Raw genomic sequence first — 18,998 nt, 5'->3', positions numbered from 1 at the left:
AATGGCGCTTTGCAAGAAGACCGAGTGAGGGTGGCATCTGACACAAACACGTCCCACACGGCATTCCTTGCTCACCTCCATAGTCCCACTGACTATTAGGTTTCCAACTATAAAGTACTCCGGAGAAAATGCACAAGACCTAAGGTAGTACGCCATGATGGATGAAAAAATTCGGACCATAGTTTCGTCACTGAAAGTATTGATAGTGCAGATGCTGAAATGTCGAATAAAACGGGGAGTGACTGCATTCCTTCCACCACCTGGGGGACCCATGGCTGCTATCAGCTCTATGTCAACCAGTGTGATTTTACTGGTGTCCTTAAGGTCATACCTGGAAAAAAACACACAAAGACAAAAACGGAAAAGAATACAGAGTGAATCACAGATAGCCTTAGAAATTTAATCTTAGTTTTAGCTTCTGTAAAGGAAATAACTTTAGACAATGTTTCAAGCAGAAGAAAATATTCCACTCCCCCTTCCAGGTATGCTAATTCTGTTTCCCTTCCCCTGCCTTTCCATTCATCCTTAAAGTTGATCCTACACGTTTTCTTTTTCTGCAAAACCAGAACTCTGGAAGAGTGTTACTACAACCTACTCTTGGTTGTAGTTAGGGACGACTGTTCCACTTTGTCTGGGATGAGTCTGGATTGTGCATGTTACCAACAACACCGCCCTTTATTCTCAGCAGTGTCTCAGTTTGAACACTCTGCTTATGGGAAAGCCCTGGTCTTCTTATCATCTGGGGTCCTGTCTTCAGAGTGCATAAACAATGTCTAAATATTGCCTACGCATCTTGTATTCAGAGAGGGCTCCATTACAGAAACATAAAGCCTCAAAGAAGTCCTAATCAGCCATTTGAATAACAAAATTTAGTCCACTATTTTCAACAGGCAGCTAAGTTCTTTAATACTGAAGCTGTCATCAGAAGGTGTGAAGAGTGAGCAGCTGGGTTCAAAGGGCTTTAAAGGGGCTATAGGACCCCAGTATCTTCTTCTCTTTTGCTTCCCGGCTATAAGATAAGCAGCTTTGCTTTCCAGGGAAATCCTACAGCTGATAAACACCTTCAGCGAAGTGGCTGGGTAGAGGATTAATCCCCCCAAATCAGTAGCCCTCCTATATACAAACGTCAAATGGACTGAGAAAAAAATCAGGGACACCCTCCACAATAGCCACACATAATATAAAGTATCTTGGGTAACCCTAATCAAAAAAAAGTAAATGGAAAACTTGAATGACAAAAACCCCAAGTCTTCGAAGGAAGAAATTGAAGAAGATATTAGAAGACAGGAAGATCTCCCATGCTCATGGATCAGCAGGATTAATATTGTAAAATGGCCATCCTACCAAAAGCAGTCTATGGATTCAACAAAATCCCATTCAAAATTTCACCATAGGTCTTTTCAGACCTTGAATGGACAATATTCAATTTCATATGGAAAAACAAAACAAAACCCCAGGAAGCTAAAACCATCCTGATCAATAAAAGAACTTATGGAGATATTACCATCTCTGATTTCAAGCTCTATTACAGAGCTATTGTATTAAAAACCACATGGTATTGGCATCAAAACAGACATACTGATCAATGAAATCAAATTGAAGATCCAGACATAAAATCATATATCTGTAGATACTTGTTTTTTTTAATAAAGAAGCCAGAAATACACAATGGAAAAAGAAAGCATCTCCAATGAATGTGCTGGACTAACTGGATGTCAACATGTAGAATAGTGCAAATAGATCCATACTCATCACCCTGTACAAAACCCAAGTCCAAATGGGTCAAAGACTTCAACATAAAACCGAAACACTGAACCTGATAGAAGAGAAAGTAAGGAATAGCCTTGAACTCATTGGCATAGGAGACAATTTCCTGAACAGAACACCAATCACCCAAGTACTAAAATGGACAATTAATAAATGGGACCTCATGGAACTGAGAAGCTTTTATAAGGCAAAGGACATAGTCAATAGGACAAAATGGAAGCCTACAGAATGGGAAAAGATTTTCATCAACTATGTCCAATAAAAGGCTAATATCCAAAATATATAAAGAATTCAAGAAACTAGACATCAACAAACCAAATGATTCAATTTAAAAAATGGGGTACAGATCTAAACAGAGCATTCTCAATAGAGGGATCTCAAATGACTGGAAACACTTAAATGTTCAAAATCCTTAACCATCAGGGAAATGTAAATCAAAACTACTTTGAGATTCCATCTTAAACCTGTCAGATGGTTAAGATAAATAACACAATTGACAACTCATTCTGGTGAGGATGTGGAATAAGGGGAACGCTCCTACATTGCAGGTGGGAGTGCAAACTTATACAGTCACTATGGAAATCAATATGGCAGCTCCCCAGAAAACTGGGAATTGATCTACCTCAAGATCCAGTTATACCACTCCTGGGCTGATGGGGGAAGTCCTTCTGTGTATATGTTTGTCTGATTGGTTGATAAATAAAGCACTGTTGGCCATTAGGGAAGCAAGATAGGTGGGACTAGAAGTCAAGGAGGATTCTGGGAAATGTAGTCAAGAGTGGAGAGTTGCCATGTGATCTTGGGAGGAAGGGTGCAAGCAAGTCTGGTGGTCTTGGTAGGATAAGACCTTATAAAAGTATGTATTAGTAATTGTGGGTTAATAATTAAGTGATTAAGAAACCATAACAAACAGCTAATAGCTTTATAATTAATATAGCATCCTGCATGTTCATTTGGGACTGATGTGGCTCAGAGACCAGGCTGGTGGGAAGAATGCATGTTACACTGGGCATATATGCAAGGGATGTTCCATCCTACCACAAGGGATGTTCATAACATTTAGAAACCAGAAATAACCTAGATGTCCCTCAACTGAAGAATGGATTTTAAAAATGTAATGCATTTATACAATGGAGTATTACTCAGCTGTTTAAAAAAGTGACATGATGAAATTTGCAGGCAAATAGGTGGAACCAAAGAAAAATCATCCAGAGCAAGGCAACCGAGACCCAGAAAGACAAATATGATATATACCCACTTATAAGTGGATATTAGCTGTTAAGTAATGGATAATCCCACTACAATCCACAGACCCAGAGAGGCTAAGTAACAAGGAGAGTTCTAAGGGGGAAGGACTGGATCTCTCTGGGGAGCAGAACTATAACAGATTATGCACGTGAACTGTGGGTGTTTGGGTATGGAGGGATCAAGTGGAGAAGACAGGGATGGAAGAAGAGATGACTGGAATGTGGGGGACACTTGGGAGGGTTATGTGGAAACCTAGTGCAGTGGAAACATCTTGGAGGGCGGCCCTAGTGAGGACTCCTAGTAAGGGAGGAGATAGAGTCTGAACCAGCCGTCTTCTGTAACCAGGCAAAACTTCCAGTGGTGGGACTGGGACCCCAGCCACAGAACCTTAGATCTACAGCCTCTCCTGCCTGAGGTTCCGGGGCAGTGGTGGCTCGGAATTTGGAGTGGCCAGGTTTCAAGAGGGAACCCATGTTTGACACTACCTAGAAGGCAAGGGACTGGAAGCTGGATGGCTCAGAGACCTAGGATAGGACCAAACACAACTGGCAAAAAAGAGAGAGAGAATGAAATGATTTCTAATGTTATTCTGCTGTACTCTGAGGTCAGTGCCTACTCCAAGCATCATCAGAGAGGCTTCCTCTGACAGCTGACAGTAGATACTGAGACACACAGCCAGACGTTAGACAGAGTCTGGGGAACCCTAGGGAAGAGGAGAAAGAAGGATGGCAGGAGCCAGAGGGGTCAAGGACACTGGGAAAACACAGCCCACAGAATCACCTGAGCAGGGCTCACAGGGGCTCAGAGACTGAAGCGGCAGTCGCAGAGCCCGCGTGGGTCTGCACCAGGTCCTCTGCACACAGGTTATGGCTGTTAGCTTGGGAGTTTTGTGGGACTCCTAACAGTGGGAGTGAGAGTGTCTATGACTCTTTTGCTTGCTCTTGGGACCCCCTTTCTCCTCCTCATTGGTTGCTTCATCCTCCCTTGATATGAGGGTCTATGTCTAGTCGTATTGCATCTTGCTATGCTGTGTTTAGCTGATATCCCTGGGAGGACTGCTCTTTTCTGAAGGAAAGCAGAGGAGGAGTGTATCTGGAGGAGGGGAGCGGCTGAGAGGAAGGGAGGGAGAAGAGGCTGTGGTAGGAATGGATATACTGCATGAGAGAAGAGTAAAGAAAAAAGACTTTAAATTATTTACCAGTGTCCACAATCAAAAAACTGTCGTAATAACTCAATAGGAGGTTGGGCTCCATACTTCTCCAATGAAGGCATATTCATGTCATCTATAAACACCACACACTTCTTTCCCATCGGTGGCCCAAACACTCCCTTGCGCCTTTTGTCCAATCTAGCCATAATGATGTTCTAAAAATTTAAAAAGAAAGGTATATTTACCTATGGCCGTGTTACAACCCTGCTATTGTCACCGTTGCTTAGTCAATATTAAGATCTATGCCGCCAGTAACTATTGTCACCGTTGCTTAGTCAATATTAAGATCTATGCCGCCAGTAACTATTGTCACCGTTGCTTAGTCAATATTAAGATCTATGCCGCCAGTAACTATTGTCACCGTTGCTTAGTCAATATTAAGATCTATGTCGCCAGTAACTATTGTCACTGTTGCTTAGTCAATATTAAGATCTATGCCGCCAGTATCCATGCTGCATCAGTAGCAGCCACCATTTGTCTAATCAGGCAATAACTTAACATAAAAAAATTGACATCGGGAAAAGGACTGAACAGAGAGGAAATAATGCTACTCTGAGTTACTCTTAAACTGATACTAAACTTTAAACTCAACATCACTTCAAATAACATCTGTTGAGACCCTCCTCTGCACTTAGAATTATAACAGGTATTTACACGTCAAGCTTGCACTACGTATATACATGTGCAATTCTGTAATACTTTTCACACTGGATGACCCTTTACCTAAGGTTTAAAAGTATTAATTTTCCTAACCTTTGTTGGATTTTTATAGCCAACATAAATATATATGCTTTTTAAATATTTATGGTAGTTTTTAAAACTTGCTTGTCCATTGTAAAACTGAGTATCAGAATTCTTTTGCTTAGAAATTTTACAGCACTCTAACTTCGAAGGACTTTGAAGTTAAGGCAAATGTATTGGCTGAAAACAACAGGAATAGGGTTGGGAACAATACATAGGCACAGACGCAAACTGTGGCAATTAGAGGTTTCGTGAAACAGTGTGAAGTAGCTTCAGCTTGTTATATTTAGGGGCAAAAGAAAGCCATGTAATAGATCACGGTTGCACCAAACATGTGAGCAGCAGATGTTCCTAAAAGCCATGCAGAAGAACACAGAAACAACAACTGGATATTCTCCTATGCCCACCCACTACTCTGGCGTATGCATGCATGAGTCTCTTAAATTTTCTTCTCCAGTTAAATCAACCATTGCTTATCAAGTCAGAAACAGCGGCAAATCTTAATAAAGGGCTAATGTAAAAGTGTTACCTTTTGATTCATAGGTTTACAAAGTTGCATGTTTAACAATATAGCTTTAAATATTTTAATAGTTGCCAAATAAGATAAAGTATAGTAATTATAAACCCAAGTTTCTGGCTTTATACTAACCTGAACCTGATTGGCACTGGTCCGTGCAGAGAAATTAACATAGAAAGGAAAGTACTTGTCTTTTTCCAGATGATTCATTAGCTTATCCTTCACGTACACCGACTTTCCTGTGCCAGTTGGACCCACAAAAAGCAGTGGCCTTCATGAAAACAATGAGTAACATAATTCAAAAACAGAAGAAAGTATGAAAGCATTTTTATGGAAAGAAACGCAAGTATTTAAAAGACTTTGAATAGTAGTCAAGTCATTTCTATCTAAAACTCTACATGTATATAATTGTTCATGAAAGACCCGTAGAGGCAGGACCAAGAAGACGCCTCAGCAGGTAAAAGCACTTGCTTTGCAAGCCTGATGACCTGAGTTTGGATCCCTAGGACCCATGTAACAATGGACCTTATAGCTGGTGTCTGTAATCCCAGCATTCCTACTATGAAATGAGAAGCAGAGATAGGTGCATTCTCCAAAAAGTTACTGCCCTACTAGTCTGAGACATTGGTGCTCCATGCAAAATGCATAGATTTGTTGGGGGGGGTGGGTTGTATGAGTGCATATGTATGTGTAGACATGCACAGGTACAACATATAACATATATATGGAGTTCAGAGACAACCCATGGTTCAGAAACAACTTTCCATCTTTTGTTTGAGACAGGGGTGTCTCACTGGCCTGGAATTTTTCCAAGAAGGCTAGACTAGCGCCCATATGATTTCAAGGTTCTGCTTGTTTCTGTGTCCTGTCTTGCCATGGCTGTGACTTCAAGTTTACGCCACCATTCCCATTGCTTTTTATATGGAGTCTGGTTCCACATGCTTATAAAGTAAGCACTTTACTGACCGGGCCATTTCCCCATCCCAGAATAGGTAGCTTTTCAGTAGTAACACTGCAAGTGATTTTTGGTGACTTAAGGGGCAATGAACTATGGTTCTGTTAAAACTTTGGAGTGAGTAATAAGAAAGCTGAATTCTAGGTTTTCAGCAACAGTTGATATCATTAAGAACATGTTAATTAGCTCCCAGCCATTTGGGACATGTTAATTAGCTGCCAGCCATGGTCTTAGTTGCCTGAAACTCGGTGACCTCAAAGTTTACTTTTAAAAAAATGCTACCATTTTATTAGAATGGTACTGTTACATTTAGAATTCACATTTACAGTAGAGTTTCTTACTTTGCATAGGTAATACTCAAATCCATTAGGAAAGTATATCTAATTGTGTCCATTGTAGGAACTATGATATCTTGAATCTTGGCACGTTTGTCTTCTAAATTGGAACTTTTAATTAATTCATTCCAATGGAGCCAGCGACCTCGGTTTTTTAACTATAAGAGAAAATGTTTTTAAAATATTATAACACTAATTTGCTACATCTGAAAGAAACTGTTCAACACTTAACATCATTTATTTTTTAAAATTTGAGCCCTTAGATAAAATGTAACAGCTGTAACACAATGATGCTACCTATTGATCATTCAAAGATGGGTAAACAACAGAAACGTGCAGTTTACAGGAGAATAAATAGGAATGGGCAGCAGACAGCTGCTGCAGTAAGAGTCTGCAGCTTGAGATAACATTGAGAGGCCGTTTACACTCACTGCCAGAGCCTGAATGCATGGATGACCAAGCACCAGAAAAGGGACTTCACTGTCTTTTTGAAAAGTAAGTTTTTAAAAATTCTAAATCAGGGAGAGATGGTTCAGTGGATAAGAGCACTGACTATTCTTCCAGAGGTCCCAGACTCAATTCCCAGCATCCACATGGCTGCTCACAACTGTAACTCCAGTTTCAGGGGATCTGATGCCGCCTTCTGACCTCTGCAGGTACCAGGCAGGCACTTAGTACACATGCATGCATGCAGGCAAAACACCCACACACATAAACATTTTTAAATATGCTAAATGAATGCCCCAAATTAAAAACTTCAGACGTTGCCTCCTTTATAATGAAATATTATAATAATTTACAAACAATGTATGTAATATTTTCAGCCATAAAGATTAGTAATCATCCATGAATCTATCACCTAATTAACACAATTAATTTTTAATGATAATCCAAAGAATATAAAAATTATCATAAACTCAGTGTATCTAGAATGTATGTCCTTTATTTTTTGAGACAACCGTAGCCAAGGCTGTCCTGAAGCTCACTATACAAACCAGGCTGGCCTTGAAATCACAGAGATCCACCTGCCTCTGCCTTCGGAACCCTGGGACTAAAGGCGTGCACCACCAGCTGAATTTATGTCCTCTTAAAATCTTCCCTAAACGCCTTTAATGTGTCCTTTTGCATATGCTGGGTATTTATTTCAAAGTATTATGATATAGCTTATGTTACAATTTGCTAGATTTTGGTTTTGTATCTTTCATGTCTTGAAGTAAATGAGCTATAATCTAACTAAAAATAAAAAGTCATTTGAGACCTCTGTATTTGTTTGCCATTTTGGCTTTTTGACCTAAGCTGATGTTCAGCCAAGATAGTCAGCAGAGCTGAACTAACTATTATAGTCCTTAAATTCATGCTGAGCGGTGGTGGGGCATGCCTTTAATGCCAGCACTTTGGAGGCATAAGCAGGTGAATCTCTCTGAGTTCAGGGCCAGCCTGGGTCAGGATCGCTGTGGAGGGGCTATCCTGAGAAACCTTACCTTGAAACAAACAACAAACAAACCAACAAGACAAGACAAAAGTCTTGAAATTCTTTTGAACCACTGGCTGAATGTGCTGCTGAATTGATGTCTCCAAATCAGTACCGGCCTCAACCATTGCTTTCTTACTCTTACTATTCTTCCCTTTCCCCCGTAGGTTCCGCAGGTCTCCTATTATAGATTATAAAGTTAGTCACTGGCAAAGTCGCCAGAGTCTAGCCTGCTCCAGTGCTGTGGCTGGTGCTAAGAATTTGTTGCTATATTTTCTTTGACAAACCAGGTGCCACAGCACGTATACGGAGGTCAGGGGACAGCTGTTGGGAATCCATCCTCCCCGTGTCCTGTGGGACACACATGTGGCACTCAGGCACTCATACTTGTGTGCCGAGTGTTGTTACTCAATGCCATCTCCCTGGCTCAGTAACTCATTTTTTAAAACTTTTAGAGTCATAACATAGTTATACAGACATGTATTTCAGAGCTAAAAGTTTTATTAGATTAAGAAAAAGACGCTGGATGTGGCGGTGCACACCTTTAGTCCCAGCACTCGGGAGGCAGCGGCTGGCAGATCCTTGAGTTCAAGGCCAGCCTGGTCTACAGAGTGAGTTTCAGGACAGCCAGAGCTACACAGAGAAACCCTGGCTCAGAAAACAAAACAAAAACAAACAAACAAGAAGATTAAGAAAAAGAACAGTTCTCAATTCCCATTTTCTCTTTCCCAGTAGAAACCACGTTTACCTATTTAAACTGGATATTTGGATATTTACTTTCAATTTTTAGGCAACATGTTTATATTGTCATCTCTTGATTATTCACTTTTAGAAAGCATCCCACTGACTTTATGACTAATAAAGATAAAATTGCTTTTGTCATATTCTTACATCTTAATGTTTATATGATTTGGATGAAGGAGTTAGTTCTCCACTGCTAGTTGGGTTTGAGTCCTGTCTCTTTCTAAATTTCTATAAATTAGGTAAAGTTATAAGCAAGGCTCTAATTAGATCTGATGGTTGTAAAATAAAATTTGCATGAATAAGATGATTGATTAGATATCTGTTTTAAAGAAGACTTTCATTAATTCTTTCACAGAGTGCAAAAGTAAGTTAATGTTGCATGTGACATCTTAAACTATGACTAGAACAAGTCTACAAGGGGAAGCAGGAAGAGGCTAAGCATCTCACCCTAACCCTAACCCTAACCCTAACCCTAACCCTAACCTAACCCTAACCCTAACCCTAACCCTAACTCTATCCTAACCCTAACCCTAACCCTAACCCTAACCCTAACCCTAACCCTAACCTAACCCTAACCCTAACCCTAACCCTAACCCTAAGCGTTGAGACTCTGATGAAAACTCAGACACTGTATGTAACTCAGGGCTTTGTGTTTTACACTCTGTGCTAACATGCATGCACTTCAGGTCCTACCTCATACATGTAGTCATAGACCAGGCCTTTCTCATCAAATGGGCATTCCCATTTACCCACAGAGTTCGGTACTGGATTGTCTTCATTTTTCCCAGCTATAATTGATCGTATGAAATTATCAAAGGCAAGGCGGCCATTTGTATCACAACTTGCTCCAACTGACCAAATCAAAGAGAATATAAAGCAGGCCTGTTGGTGAAAAAAGTTAACTTGTAGTGATTATTTTTAAAGAAAACTGAGAAGAAATAGCTAAAGTTTAATATGTTAAAGCCTGTTTACATTACTGGGAAAGGTCATCAGATAAACAATTTATAACATCACTATTTCTTCAACTGGAAATCTGGTTATTTAGAGTATGCCACACACATGGATATATACAGCTATTTAAAAGGTGCAACTCTGTAACACTGATGTGGAAAAAGCAAAACATATTGCAAGAGAGATGCAAATTAGTAAATATAATTAGTAGATATTGACATAAAATACATATGCAGGAAAGAGTATACACACATATATAATATATATAGATTATACATATATATTTATTTATTTATAAAGCCTTTACAAGGCTTGGCTATGTGGGGCACTAACAATAGTTGCCTTGAGAGGAGTTGGGAGATTGGTATGAATGGAAAATATTCTTTTGACTTTTAAATTTTATTCAATGTATATTTTTTATCTGGCTAACAAAAGCATTGCCCCCAAATTTTCAATCAGGAATCATTCTACGTAAGTCTTGTGAAGTCATTCTGAACTGTCTGATAAAGCTGGGAGTTTGATTTATCAAGAGAACAAAACATTTTTTGGAAATACACGAAATTACATATAGCTGGACTATTCCTGGGATAGTTTTATGAAAGCCAACAGTAAGAGCTGTGGAAGAGTGTGAAGAGATAGTCCCGAAAAGACAACTCCAAATACGCGGAGAAAAGGTATAAACAAACTTCACGGGACACGTTTGTGAAGGGCGGAAGGTGAGAAGAAGGCGGGAAGGAGGGGAGCTCATGGTCAGGATGGAAAGACAGGGATGCGCGACGTCCGAGAGAGTTTCCAAAGTTAAAAGATGGTGTTGCATTCAATCTACGTGTGCGTGCGTGCGTGCGTGCGTGTGTGTGTGTGTGTGTGCAAGAGCACGCGTGTGGACATCAGAGGACAACCGACGTGAGTTGACTCTTTCCCACTCATGTGATGCCCAGAGATTAAACCTGTCACTCTTGGCAGCAAGTGCCTTTACTCACTGAGCTATCTCCCTTGCCTAAGAGGTAGATTTGTTTATTTTTATCTTGTTTGTAGCAACGAGGTGGAGGAGAAACAACGAGAGGGGAATGATACTGCCACCTACCGGAAGAGAGAGGAAGAGTAGCGTGCGCTAAGAGCAAGGCAGACAGGGACAGAGATTTTTAAAACTTCCTTTTGTCTCCTTTTGGTTCCTTCTGCTCATGATTGACACAGTCTCTGGTCTTTGAACCCTAGACGCTAGCTAACAAGGACAATCACTAATGTCTCCCTAAGGCCTCCACGGACCCTGCCTGTATCCACCTATCTGGTTGGATACCTTCTCCCAGTCTTTAGTAGCTAGTTTCTATGCTGCCTATATGCCGGCTTAGCACTAGGACAGAAAAAAAAATCAATTAATCTAAGGAAATTGGGTTTAACACTGCACCGCCCCATCAAGGGATTATCAACATATGGTCTTTCATTAAGAATGGCACAGTTTGAGTTCATTCTGACATTTTATTTTCCTTGGAGTTGTGTTTTAGAATCAGAATGCCAGGTCAGGTTAACTTAAGTGTTCTCAGCTATTCTTCAGTGATCATCAAAAAAACTGCTCTAGATCTTATAAAGGCCTTTTTAAATACAAATATTATTTTCTATAACCACATTTTATTTTTTAGCTTAAAACCACCTTAATTATAAAACCAACCATAATCCAAATACGAGTGTGCTTGCTAGTGGGTTCATTTTCCAACACACTACAGAGAAGTATCTCAAAGAGGCGTGTGAGAGAGACAACAGCATTGATGTTACTTGTAGGGATCAGTTCCTGCAAAGGGAAAATTTTTAAAAAATGCTTTTTAAAAAAATTCCATCTTATTTGGAGAAGAAATGTAAGTAAATACTTCATTTTATAAAAATGTAAGGACACATACAGTATTGACATGGTCTTTATAACACTTAAACTTACAGAAAATAAAGTGTATGTACAATGAAAACATTTTTCAAAGATTCTTAGTTTGGTTTATTATATGGCAAAATTGTACACAAGGTATTCTTATTTTAAATCCCATGACAAATGGAAATTAAGTACTATACAAGAATAAGCAATATTCTAAGGATAATGGAAATGAAGACTCTTATAGACATTCATTCAGTTATTTATTCTATGTTTATGAAATACACATTTATAGCCATGGAGCAGGCTGGGAGATGTGGAAATAAAGAGGCATGATCCCTGAAAAGGAGCAACACTAAAACAGACAGGAATGTGTCATATAGTGAGATTATGATATGAAGGAGTCAGTCACAGATGAGAGACATGGTGATATAGTACTTAGGGTAAAAATAGGCCAGACATTGATTTCAGGGAAACTGGAGAAGGATAAATAACAAAAAGGCCTTTCCAAAGAAGGAGGAGGAGGAGGAGGATGAGGATGAGGACGAGGACGAGGAGGAGGAGGACGAGGACAAGGACGAGGACAAGGACGAGGAGGAGGATGAGGAGGAGGACGAGGACGAGGAGGAGAAGAAGAAGGAGGAGGAGCAGGAGGAGGAGGAGGAGCAGGAGGTGGTGAACTGAATTTTCAAGGGACATAAAAGTCAGGTAAATAGAGTAGGGGAGAATGTTTAAGGCAGTGAAATTATACAACAAGTACAAGCAGATACACACTAAGGGGATGTAAAGGCAGGATGACAAAAAAAAAAAGTTATGCTTCGGAAGCAGACAAGAATCAGACTCCAAGAGTCACATGGGCTTGTTAAAGGTCGTTATAGGAAGAAGGCTCCAAAGAAGGATTTTTAAGTAGGGAAGAAGCAGGATGAGCGGACGTTTAGAATCTGCATTCTAACTGTAAGGTTTAGACTGCACCAGAGCAAAGCTACTGTGATGATCCTGGTAGGAGAGGAGTGAGAACCGAGGCCACTCTCCCGGGAAGACCCGAGAGAGGACAAATGCAAAGATACCAAGGAGAATATAAGCCAACACTGCTTTAGAACTGGCTTCATATAGAGAATATGATAACTGCAAAACAAAGCCCATCACTCATTGCCTGGAAAGGTGGCGTTTCTTTTGTATTATTTATTTGTATAGTAGTAGGGATTTAACACTGATAGACTGCTAAGAACTTTTATTTTCCCGGTGAAGTCACCTTGAACAATCTTTGTAATGTGGAGTTGTCTAGCGTTTTTCTTCTAATATCATATTTTTCCTCTTCCTCAAATGGCATTTTAGGATGGGAAGTAATTGAGAATCTTTCTGTATTAATATATTAAGTGTGCATGTGTGGTGACTGTCACTGAATGGTGGTCTTCCAAAAGACCCTTCTATATTATGTTTTCTTTTAGAAACAATCTTATTTTACATATCAATCCCCATTCCCTCGCCCTCCCATCTTGCCATGCCTCCCACTGACCCCCTCAACCCGCCCCCCCCAGCCATTCCCCAAGGACAGTGAGGCTTCCATGGGGATCATCAAAGTCTGTCACATCATTTGGGGTAGGACCTAGGCCCTCTTTTCAGGTATCTGGGCTGCAATAGTAACCCTCCATAGGGAATGGGCTCCCAAAGTCCATTTGTGCTCTAGGGATAAACACTGGCTCCACAGTTAGAGGTTCCATAGACTGCCCTGGCCTCCTAACTGACACCCACATTCAGAGGGCTTGGTTTGGTCCAATGTTGTCTCCCCAGCTTTATGACTAGGGTCTCTAGGTCAGGTCAACTCTTCCTGCAGGTTTCTCCAGCACAGTTTTGACTCCTTTGCTCATCCCTCTTTCCCTCTCTACAACTGGATTCCCAGAGTATGACTCAGTGCTTAGCTGTGGGTGGATGCTTCTGCTTCAATCAGATACTGGATGAAGGTCCTAGGATGGCATTTAAGATACCCATCAGTCTCATTCTAGGGGAAGGGCATTTAGGATAACCTCTCCACTATTGCCTACATTAGTTAGGGTCATCCTTTATGGATCTCTGAACATTTCCTTAGTGCCAGATTTCTCTTTAAACCTATACTGGCTCCCTCTATTAACGCATCTCTTTTCTTGCTCTCCTCTATTTCCCCCCTGACTCAGTCTTCCTGATTCCTCTTGTTCTCCTCCCCCTCCTCTTTTCCCCTTCTCCTTTTCCTACCTCCCTCCCCACTCCCCTCCTCCATGCTCCCAATTTGCCCAGGGGTTCTTGTCCCTTTCCCCTTCTTCGGGGGACCATGTGTTTCTCTCTTAGGGTCCTCCTTGTTTCCTAGTTTCTCTAGTGGTATGGGTTGTACTCTGGTAATCCTTTGCTCTGTATCTAATATCCATATATGAGTGAGTACATACCATGCTTGTCTTTATGTGACTGGGTTACCTCACTCAGGATGTTTTCTTCCAGTTCCATCCATTTGCCTGCATATTTCAAGACTTCATTGTTTTTTCCCCCATTGTGTAAATGTTCCACATTTTCTCCATCCATTTTCCAGTTGAGGGGCATCTAGGTTGCTTCCAGGTTCTGGCTATTACAAATAATGCTGCTATGAACACAGTAGAACAGATGTCCTTGTTGTATGAATGTTCATCTTTGGGTATATGCCTAAGAGTGGAATTGCTGGATCTTGAGGTAAACTGATTCCCATTTTCCTGAGGAATCGCCATACTGTTTTCCAAGGTGGCCACACAAGTTTGCACTCCCACCAGCAATGAAGGAAGTGTTCCTCTTTCTCCAAATTCTCTCCAGCATATGCTGTCATTGGTGTTTTGTTTTTTTTTAATTTTAGCCATTCTGGCTGGTGTAAGATGGTAACTCAGAATTGTTTTGAGTTGCATTTCCCTGATGGCTAAGGATGTTGAGCACTTTCTTGTCTTTCAGCCATTTTAGATTCCTCTATTGAGAATTCTCTATTTAGTTCTGTACCCCACTTTTTAATTGGATCCTTTGGTGTTTTGGTGACTAGCTTCTTGAGTTCTTTGTATATTTTGGAAATCAGCCCTCTGTCAGATGTGGGGTTGGTGAATATTTTTTCCCATTTTTGTGGGCTGCCATTTTGTCTTGTTGACTGTGTCCTTTGCCTTACAGAAGTTTCTCAGTTTCAGGAGGTCCCATTTATTAATTGTGGATCTCAGTGTCTGTGCTACTGGTGTTATGTTCAGGGTCACCTGTGCCAATCCGGTCAAGGGTGCCTACCACCTTCTCTTCTAAGAGGTTCAGTGTGGCTGGATTTATCTTGAGGCCTTTGATTCATTTGGACTTAAGTTTTGTGCATAGCAATAAACATGGATCTATCTGCAGTCTTCTACATGCCAGCATCCAGTTATGCCAGCACCATTTGTTGAAGATGCTTTCTTTTTTCCATTGTATAGTTTTAGCTTCTTTGTCAAAAATCAGGTGTTCATAGGTACGTGGGTTAATATCAGGGTCTTCAATTTGGTTCCATTGGTCTACCTGTCTATTTTTGTACCAATATCAAGCTGTTTGCAGGACTATAGCTCTACAATAGAGCTTGAAGTCAGGGATGGTGATGCCTCCTGAAGTTCCTTTATTGTACAGGGTTGTTTTGGTTATCCTGGGTTTTTTGTTTTTCCATATAAAGTTGTGTATTGTTATTTCAAGGTCTGTGAATAATTGTGTTGGGATTTTGTTGGGGTTGCACTGAATCTATAGATAGATTGCTTTTGGCAAGTTTGCCATTTTTACTATGTTGATCCTACCTATCCAAGAGCATGGGAGAGCTTTCCATTTCCTGGTATCTTCTTTAATTTCTTTCTTTAAAGACTCAAAGTTCTTGCTATATAGGTCTTTCACTTGTTTGGCTAGCGTTACCCCAAGGTATTTTATGTTGTTTGTGGCAATTGTAAAGGGTGATATTTCTCTGATTTCTTTCTCAGTCCTTTTGTTGTCTATATAGAGTATGGCTGCTGATTTTTTTTAGATAATCTTGTATCCTGCCACTTTGTTGAAGGTGTTTATCAGCTGTAGTAGTTCGCTGGTAGAGTTTATTGGATCACTTATGTAAACTATCATGTCATCTGCAAACAGTGAAAGTTTGACTTCTTCCTTTCCAATCTGTGTCCCCTTGATCGCCTTTTATTGTCTTATTGCTCTAGCTAGAACTTTGAGTACAATATTTAAGAGATATGGAGAGAGTGGACAGCCTTGTGTTGTTCCTGATTTTAGAGGAATTGCATTGAGTTTCTCTCCATTTAGTTGATGTTTTGGCTGTTGGTTTGCTTTATATAGTTTTATTATTTTTAGGTATGTTCTTGTTATCCCTGATCTTTCCAAGACCTTTATCATGAAGGGGTTTTGGATTTTGTCAAAGGCATTTTCAGCATCTAGTGAGATGAACATGTGGTTTTTCTTTTCAAGTTTGTTTATATGGCAGATTACATTGATGGATTTTTGCATGTTGAACCATTCCTGGATCCCTGGGGTGAAGCCTACTTCATCATGGTGGATGATTTTTCTGATGTGTTCTTGGATATGATTTGCCAGTATTTTGTTGAGTATTTCTGTATCAATGTTCATGAAGGATATTGGTCTGTAGTTCTCTTTCTTAGTTTTGTCTTTGTGTGGCTTGGGTACCAAGGTTATTGTCGCCTCCTCTTCTATCTCATAATCTCAAGAATTTATGGTAAAAGATCTTTAAAGATGTAACTAAGAATATAGAGATCAGGACATCTTATGAATTATCCAATAGGCATGAAATCTAAGACCCCAAGTGCCACAGAGAGAAGAAGAGATTGGAGTTATGCAGCCATGAGCCACAGAACTGGAACCACTAGAATCTGGAAACTTAGCATTGCTGGGGAAGCACAGCTCCACCAACATCTTGATGTCAGCCTCTAATCTCCAGAACCATTCTCTTATTTAAGAAGACACATTTGTAATAATTTGTTATGACAGCACAGCATAAAGTATCTTCATAAAATGCTAAACACTCATGTGAATTTAAAAGGCATATTTAAAATATTTTGAAATCTATTTTTATTGAAGAGAGTGTGTGTCTGTCTGTCTGTCTCTGTGTGTGTGTGTGTGTGTGTGTGTGTGTGTGTGTGCATGCGCCTGTGAATCTGAGTGTAGGTGGTCATCAGAGACCCTGGAGTTGGGAGTTACAAACAGCTGTAAGCCACTCAGCATGGGTGCTGGGAACTGAATGTGGGTCCTTTACAACAGCAGTACATTCTTAACCGCTGGGCCATCTCTCCAGTCCCTAAATATGTTTAAAGTGTAGGAAGTAATTGGGATTTTTAAAGGTCTAGAAACTGTGACTTGATACAAATATGCTAGCTAAAGTAAATTTAACCTTTTAAGCAATATAAAACCAAAGAAGGCTGGGCATGGAAGCAACAAGTGTGTAATCCCAGAACTTGGAAGGTGGAGGCAGGAGGATCAGAAGTTCAAGGTCACCCTCAGTTACATAGTGAGTTCAAGACCAAAATAAATATGTATAATGAAGAAAACAAAGGTAAACAACAAAAACTGACTTTAGTTAGTCATTCTAGCATAGTGACTGTAGATCTAGGTAAGCTAAACAGAATCTTTAGAAGCCGTAGTAAGTCAGAATTACAGTGCTGTTACCTTGCATTTTTTCCTTCGAAATACTAAAGCAGGCGGCACTAGCCATTTGAAGAGTTCTTTCAGCAGAGATTGGTGGTCTGGCTCATTTAGAGGCTCTTTCAATGAGTTCAACCATGAAGCCACAAGTGGTTCCCATCCTAACTGTGAGGGTTCCAAATAAATCATGCCACAACGACTCACGGTGGCAGGCTGGAGAAAAAGCACATCTTCCTTTAACTGGCAATTATCAGCAAGGCTTCTAAGTTCATTCATGATCTAGGTCTGCCTGTTTCTACAGTCTAGCACATACTAGATGCTCCCGGTACAGAAAACTATTTTCAGTCAGGTCCTTAGACATCCTACACCTCTTCAAGTTTATGCATCATCCAGTCATGATTTGAAATGCCCAAACCTAAGTAATCTCCCTGAAGAAGTCTTGAATCTTCTGCAAGACTAGGTCAAACCCAAACACCTTCCAAGGTCTTTCTCTCCGCATTGCCCCCATGGGTATTCAGTCCCCTCCATACTCTCAGAGCGAGCGTGTGTAACTGTGTGTTGGGATTATTTATTAGCGTGCTTCTCATCCTTTTTAAACATACATTGAGTCTTATTCATCTGTCTATCCCTGGTGTTAAGCCCATTTTAGGACACAAAGTAAAATATTTTTTATTCAATCAATGAATAAACAAACAAATAAACAAAATACTATTATATTAAGAACTTACAGAAGCCTGTGAAAGGTCCATTGTTTCAAAGATGAGGCTCATTTGAGGGGACATCTGAATGATTTCTCCACTCATAAGGCAAAGCTAAAGGCAAATATTTTTCAAATATTTTAAAATTTAGACAGAACTGATCTGTTTATAGATAAAGTATGTGCTATGACACAAAGACATGAGTATGGCTGGAGTAACCCTAGTCTGGTCCCGTGTTTATGATGTCTCCTTATCTTCCTTAATCTAAAACACTTCCTCTTTTATCACATATGTTCAAACTTGGGTTCATCAACTGAATTCATTCTTTCTCTAAAATTATTATCTTTTCCATTATTATTAAAGCTATCTTATCTCAAGCTCCTTGACTTAGAGATCATTAAATTTTATAGTATTAGTTGTAAAGGGAAGCTTTTGTAAAGGGAAGCTTTGGTTTATCACCCGCCAGTCGCCTGGGCTTTGCCGCGTTGTAGTCCCCAGATAACACACAAGACGCTGTATTAATTATGAAGCTGTTGGCCTTGCTTGTTTCTTACTGGCTAGCTCTGACTTAAGTAATTACCCGATAATTGTTAATCTAAGTATGTCTCTTACCGGAGAAGTTTCCGGGCTTCCTACCCCATGGCGTTACATCTCGACTCTCTTGTGTTTCTCCTTCCCCCGTAACGCCCCCTAGCCATGCCCAAAAGTGGGCCTAGCTAGTGATGTAGTTCACCACCTACATACATATACGTCTTTACGTCCGTCCGTATACGTCTTTAGTCATGCTTAAAGTGGGTGTGGTTAGCAGTGTGGTAAACTGTTCTTTTATTACCTCATCTGCATGCACCTCTAGTAAGTCACATGGTTAATGGCGGCAT

General features: G+C 40.2%; 1 protein-coding gene across 5 annotated transcripts in view; it reads right to left on the bottom strand.

The window, feature by feature from the left end:
• The window catches only part of Dnah12 (dynein axonemal heavy chain 12), a 155,214-nt gene that overhangs the window by 81,338 nt on the left and 54,878 nt on the right, over positions 1-18,998 (bottom strand). For 4 of the 5 annotated variants that reach the window (XM_040747769.1, XM_040747773.1, XM_040747774.1 and 1 more), the window contains exons 33-40: positions 18,151-18,234; positions 17,447-17,635; positions 11,606-11,725; positions 9,682-9,870; positions 6,780-6,931; positions 5,616-5,754; positions 4,214-4,380; positions 76-331 (exon numbers count right to left, since the gene is read on the bottom strand). In XM_040747769.1, coding sequence (XP_040603703.1) covers positions 76-331; positions 4,214-4,380; positions 5,616-5,754; positions 6,780-6,931; positions 9,682-9,870; positions 11,606-11,725; positions 17,447-17,635; positions 18,151-18,234 — 1,296 coding nt within the window. The remainder of the gene's footprint in view (positions 1-75; positions 332-4,213; positions 4,381-5,615; positions 5,755-6,779; positions 6,932-9,681; positions 9,871-11,605; positions 11,726-17,446; positions 17,636-18,150; positions 18,235-18,998) is intronic. The other variant, XM_040747772.1, reaches the window with a different exon arrangement.

The sequence above is a fragment of the Mesocricetus auratus genome, unplaced genomic scaffold (genome assembly GCF_017639785.1).
Source record: "Mesocricetus auratus isolate SY011 unplaced genomic scaffold, BCM_Maur_2.0 Super-Scaffold_100006, whole genome shotgun sequence".
NCBI classification, from domain to species: domain Eukaryota; kingdom Metazoa; phylum Chordata; class Mammalia; order Rodentia; family Cricetidae; genus Mesocricetus; species Mesocricetus auratus.
Note: the sequence above shows the minus strand (reverse complement) of the source record. Positions and strands in the feature narration are given on the sequence as shown.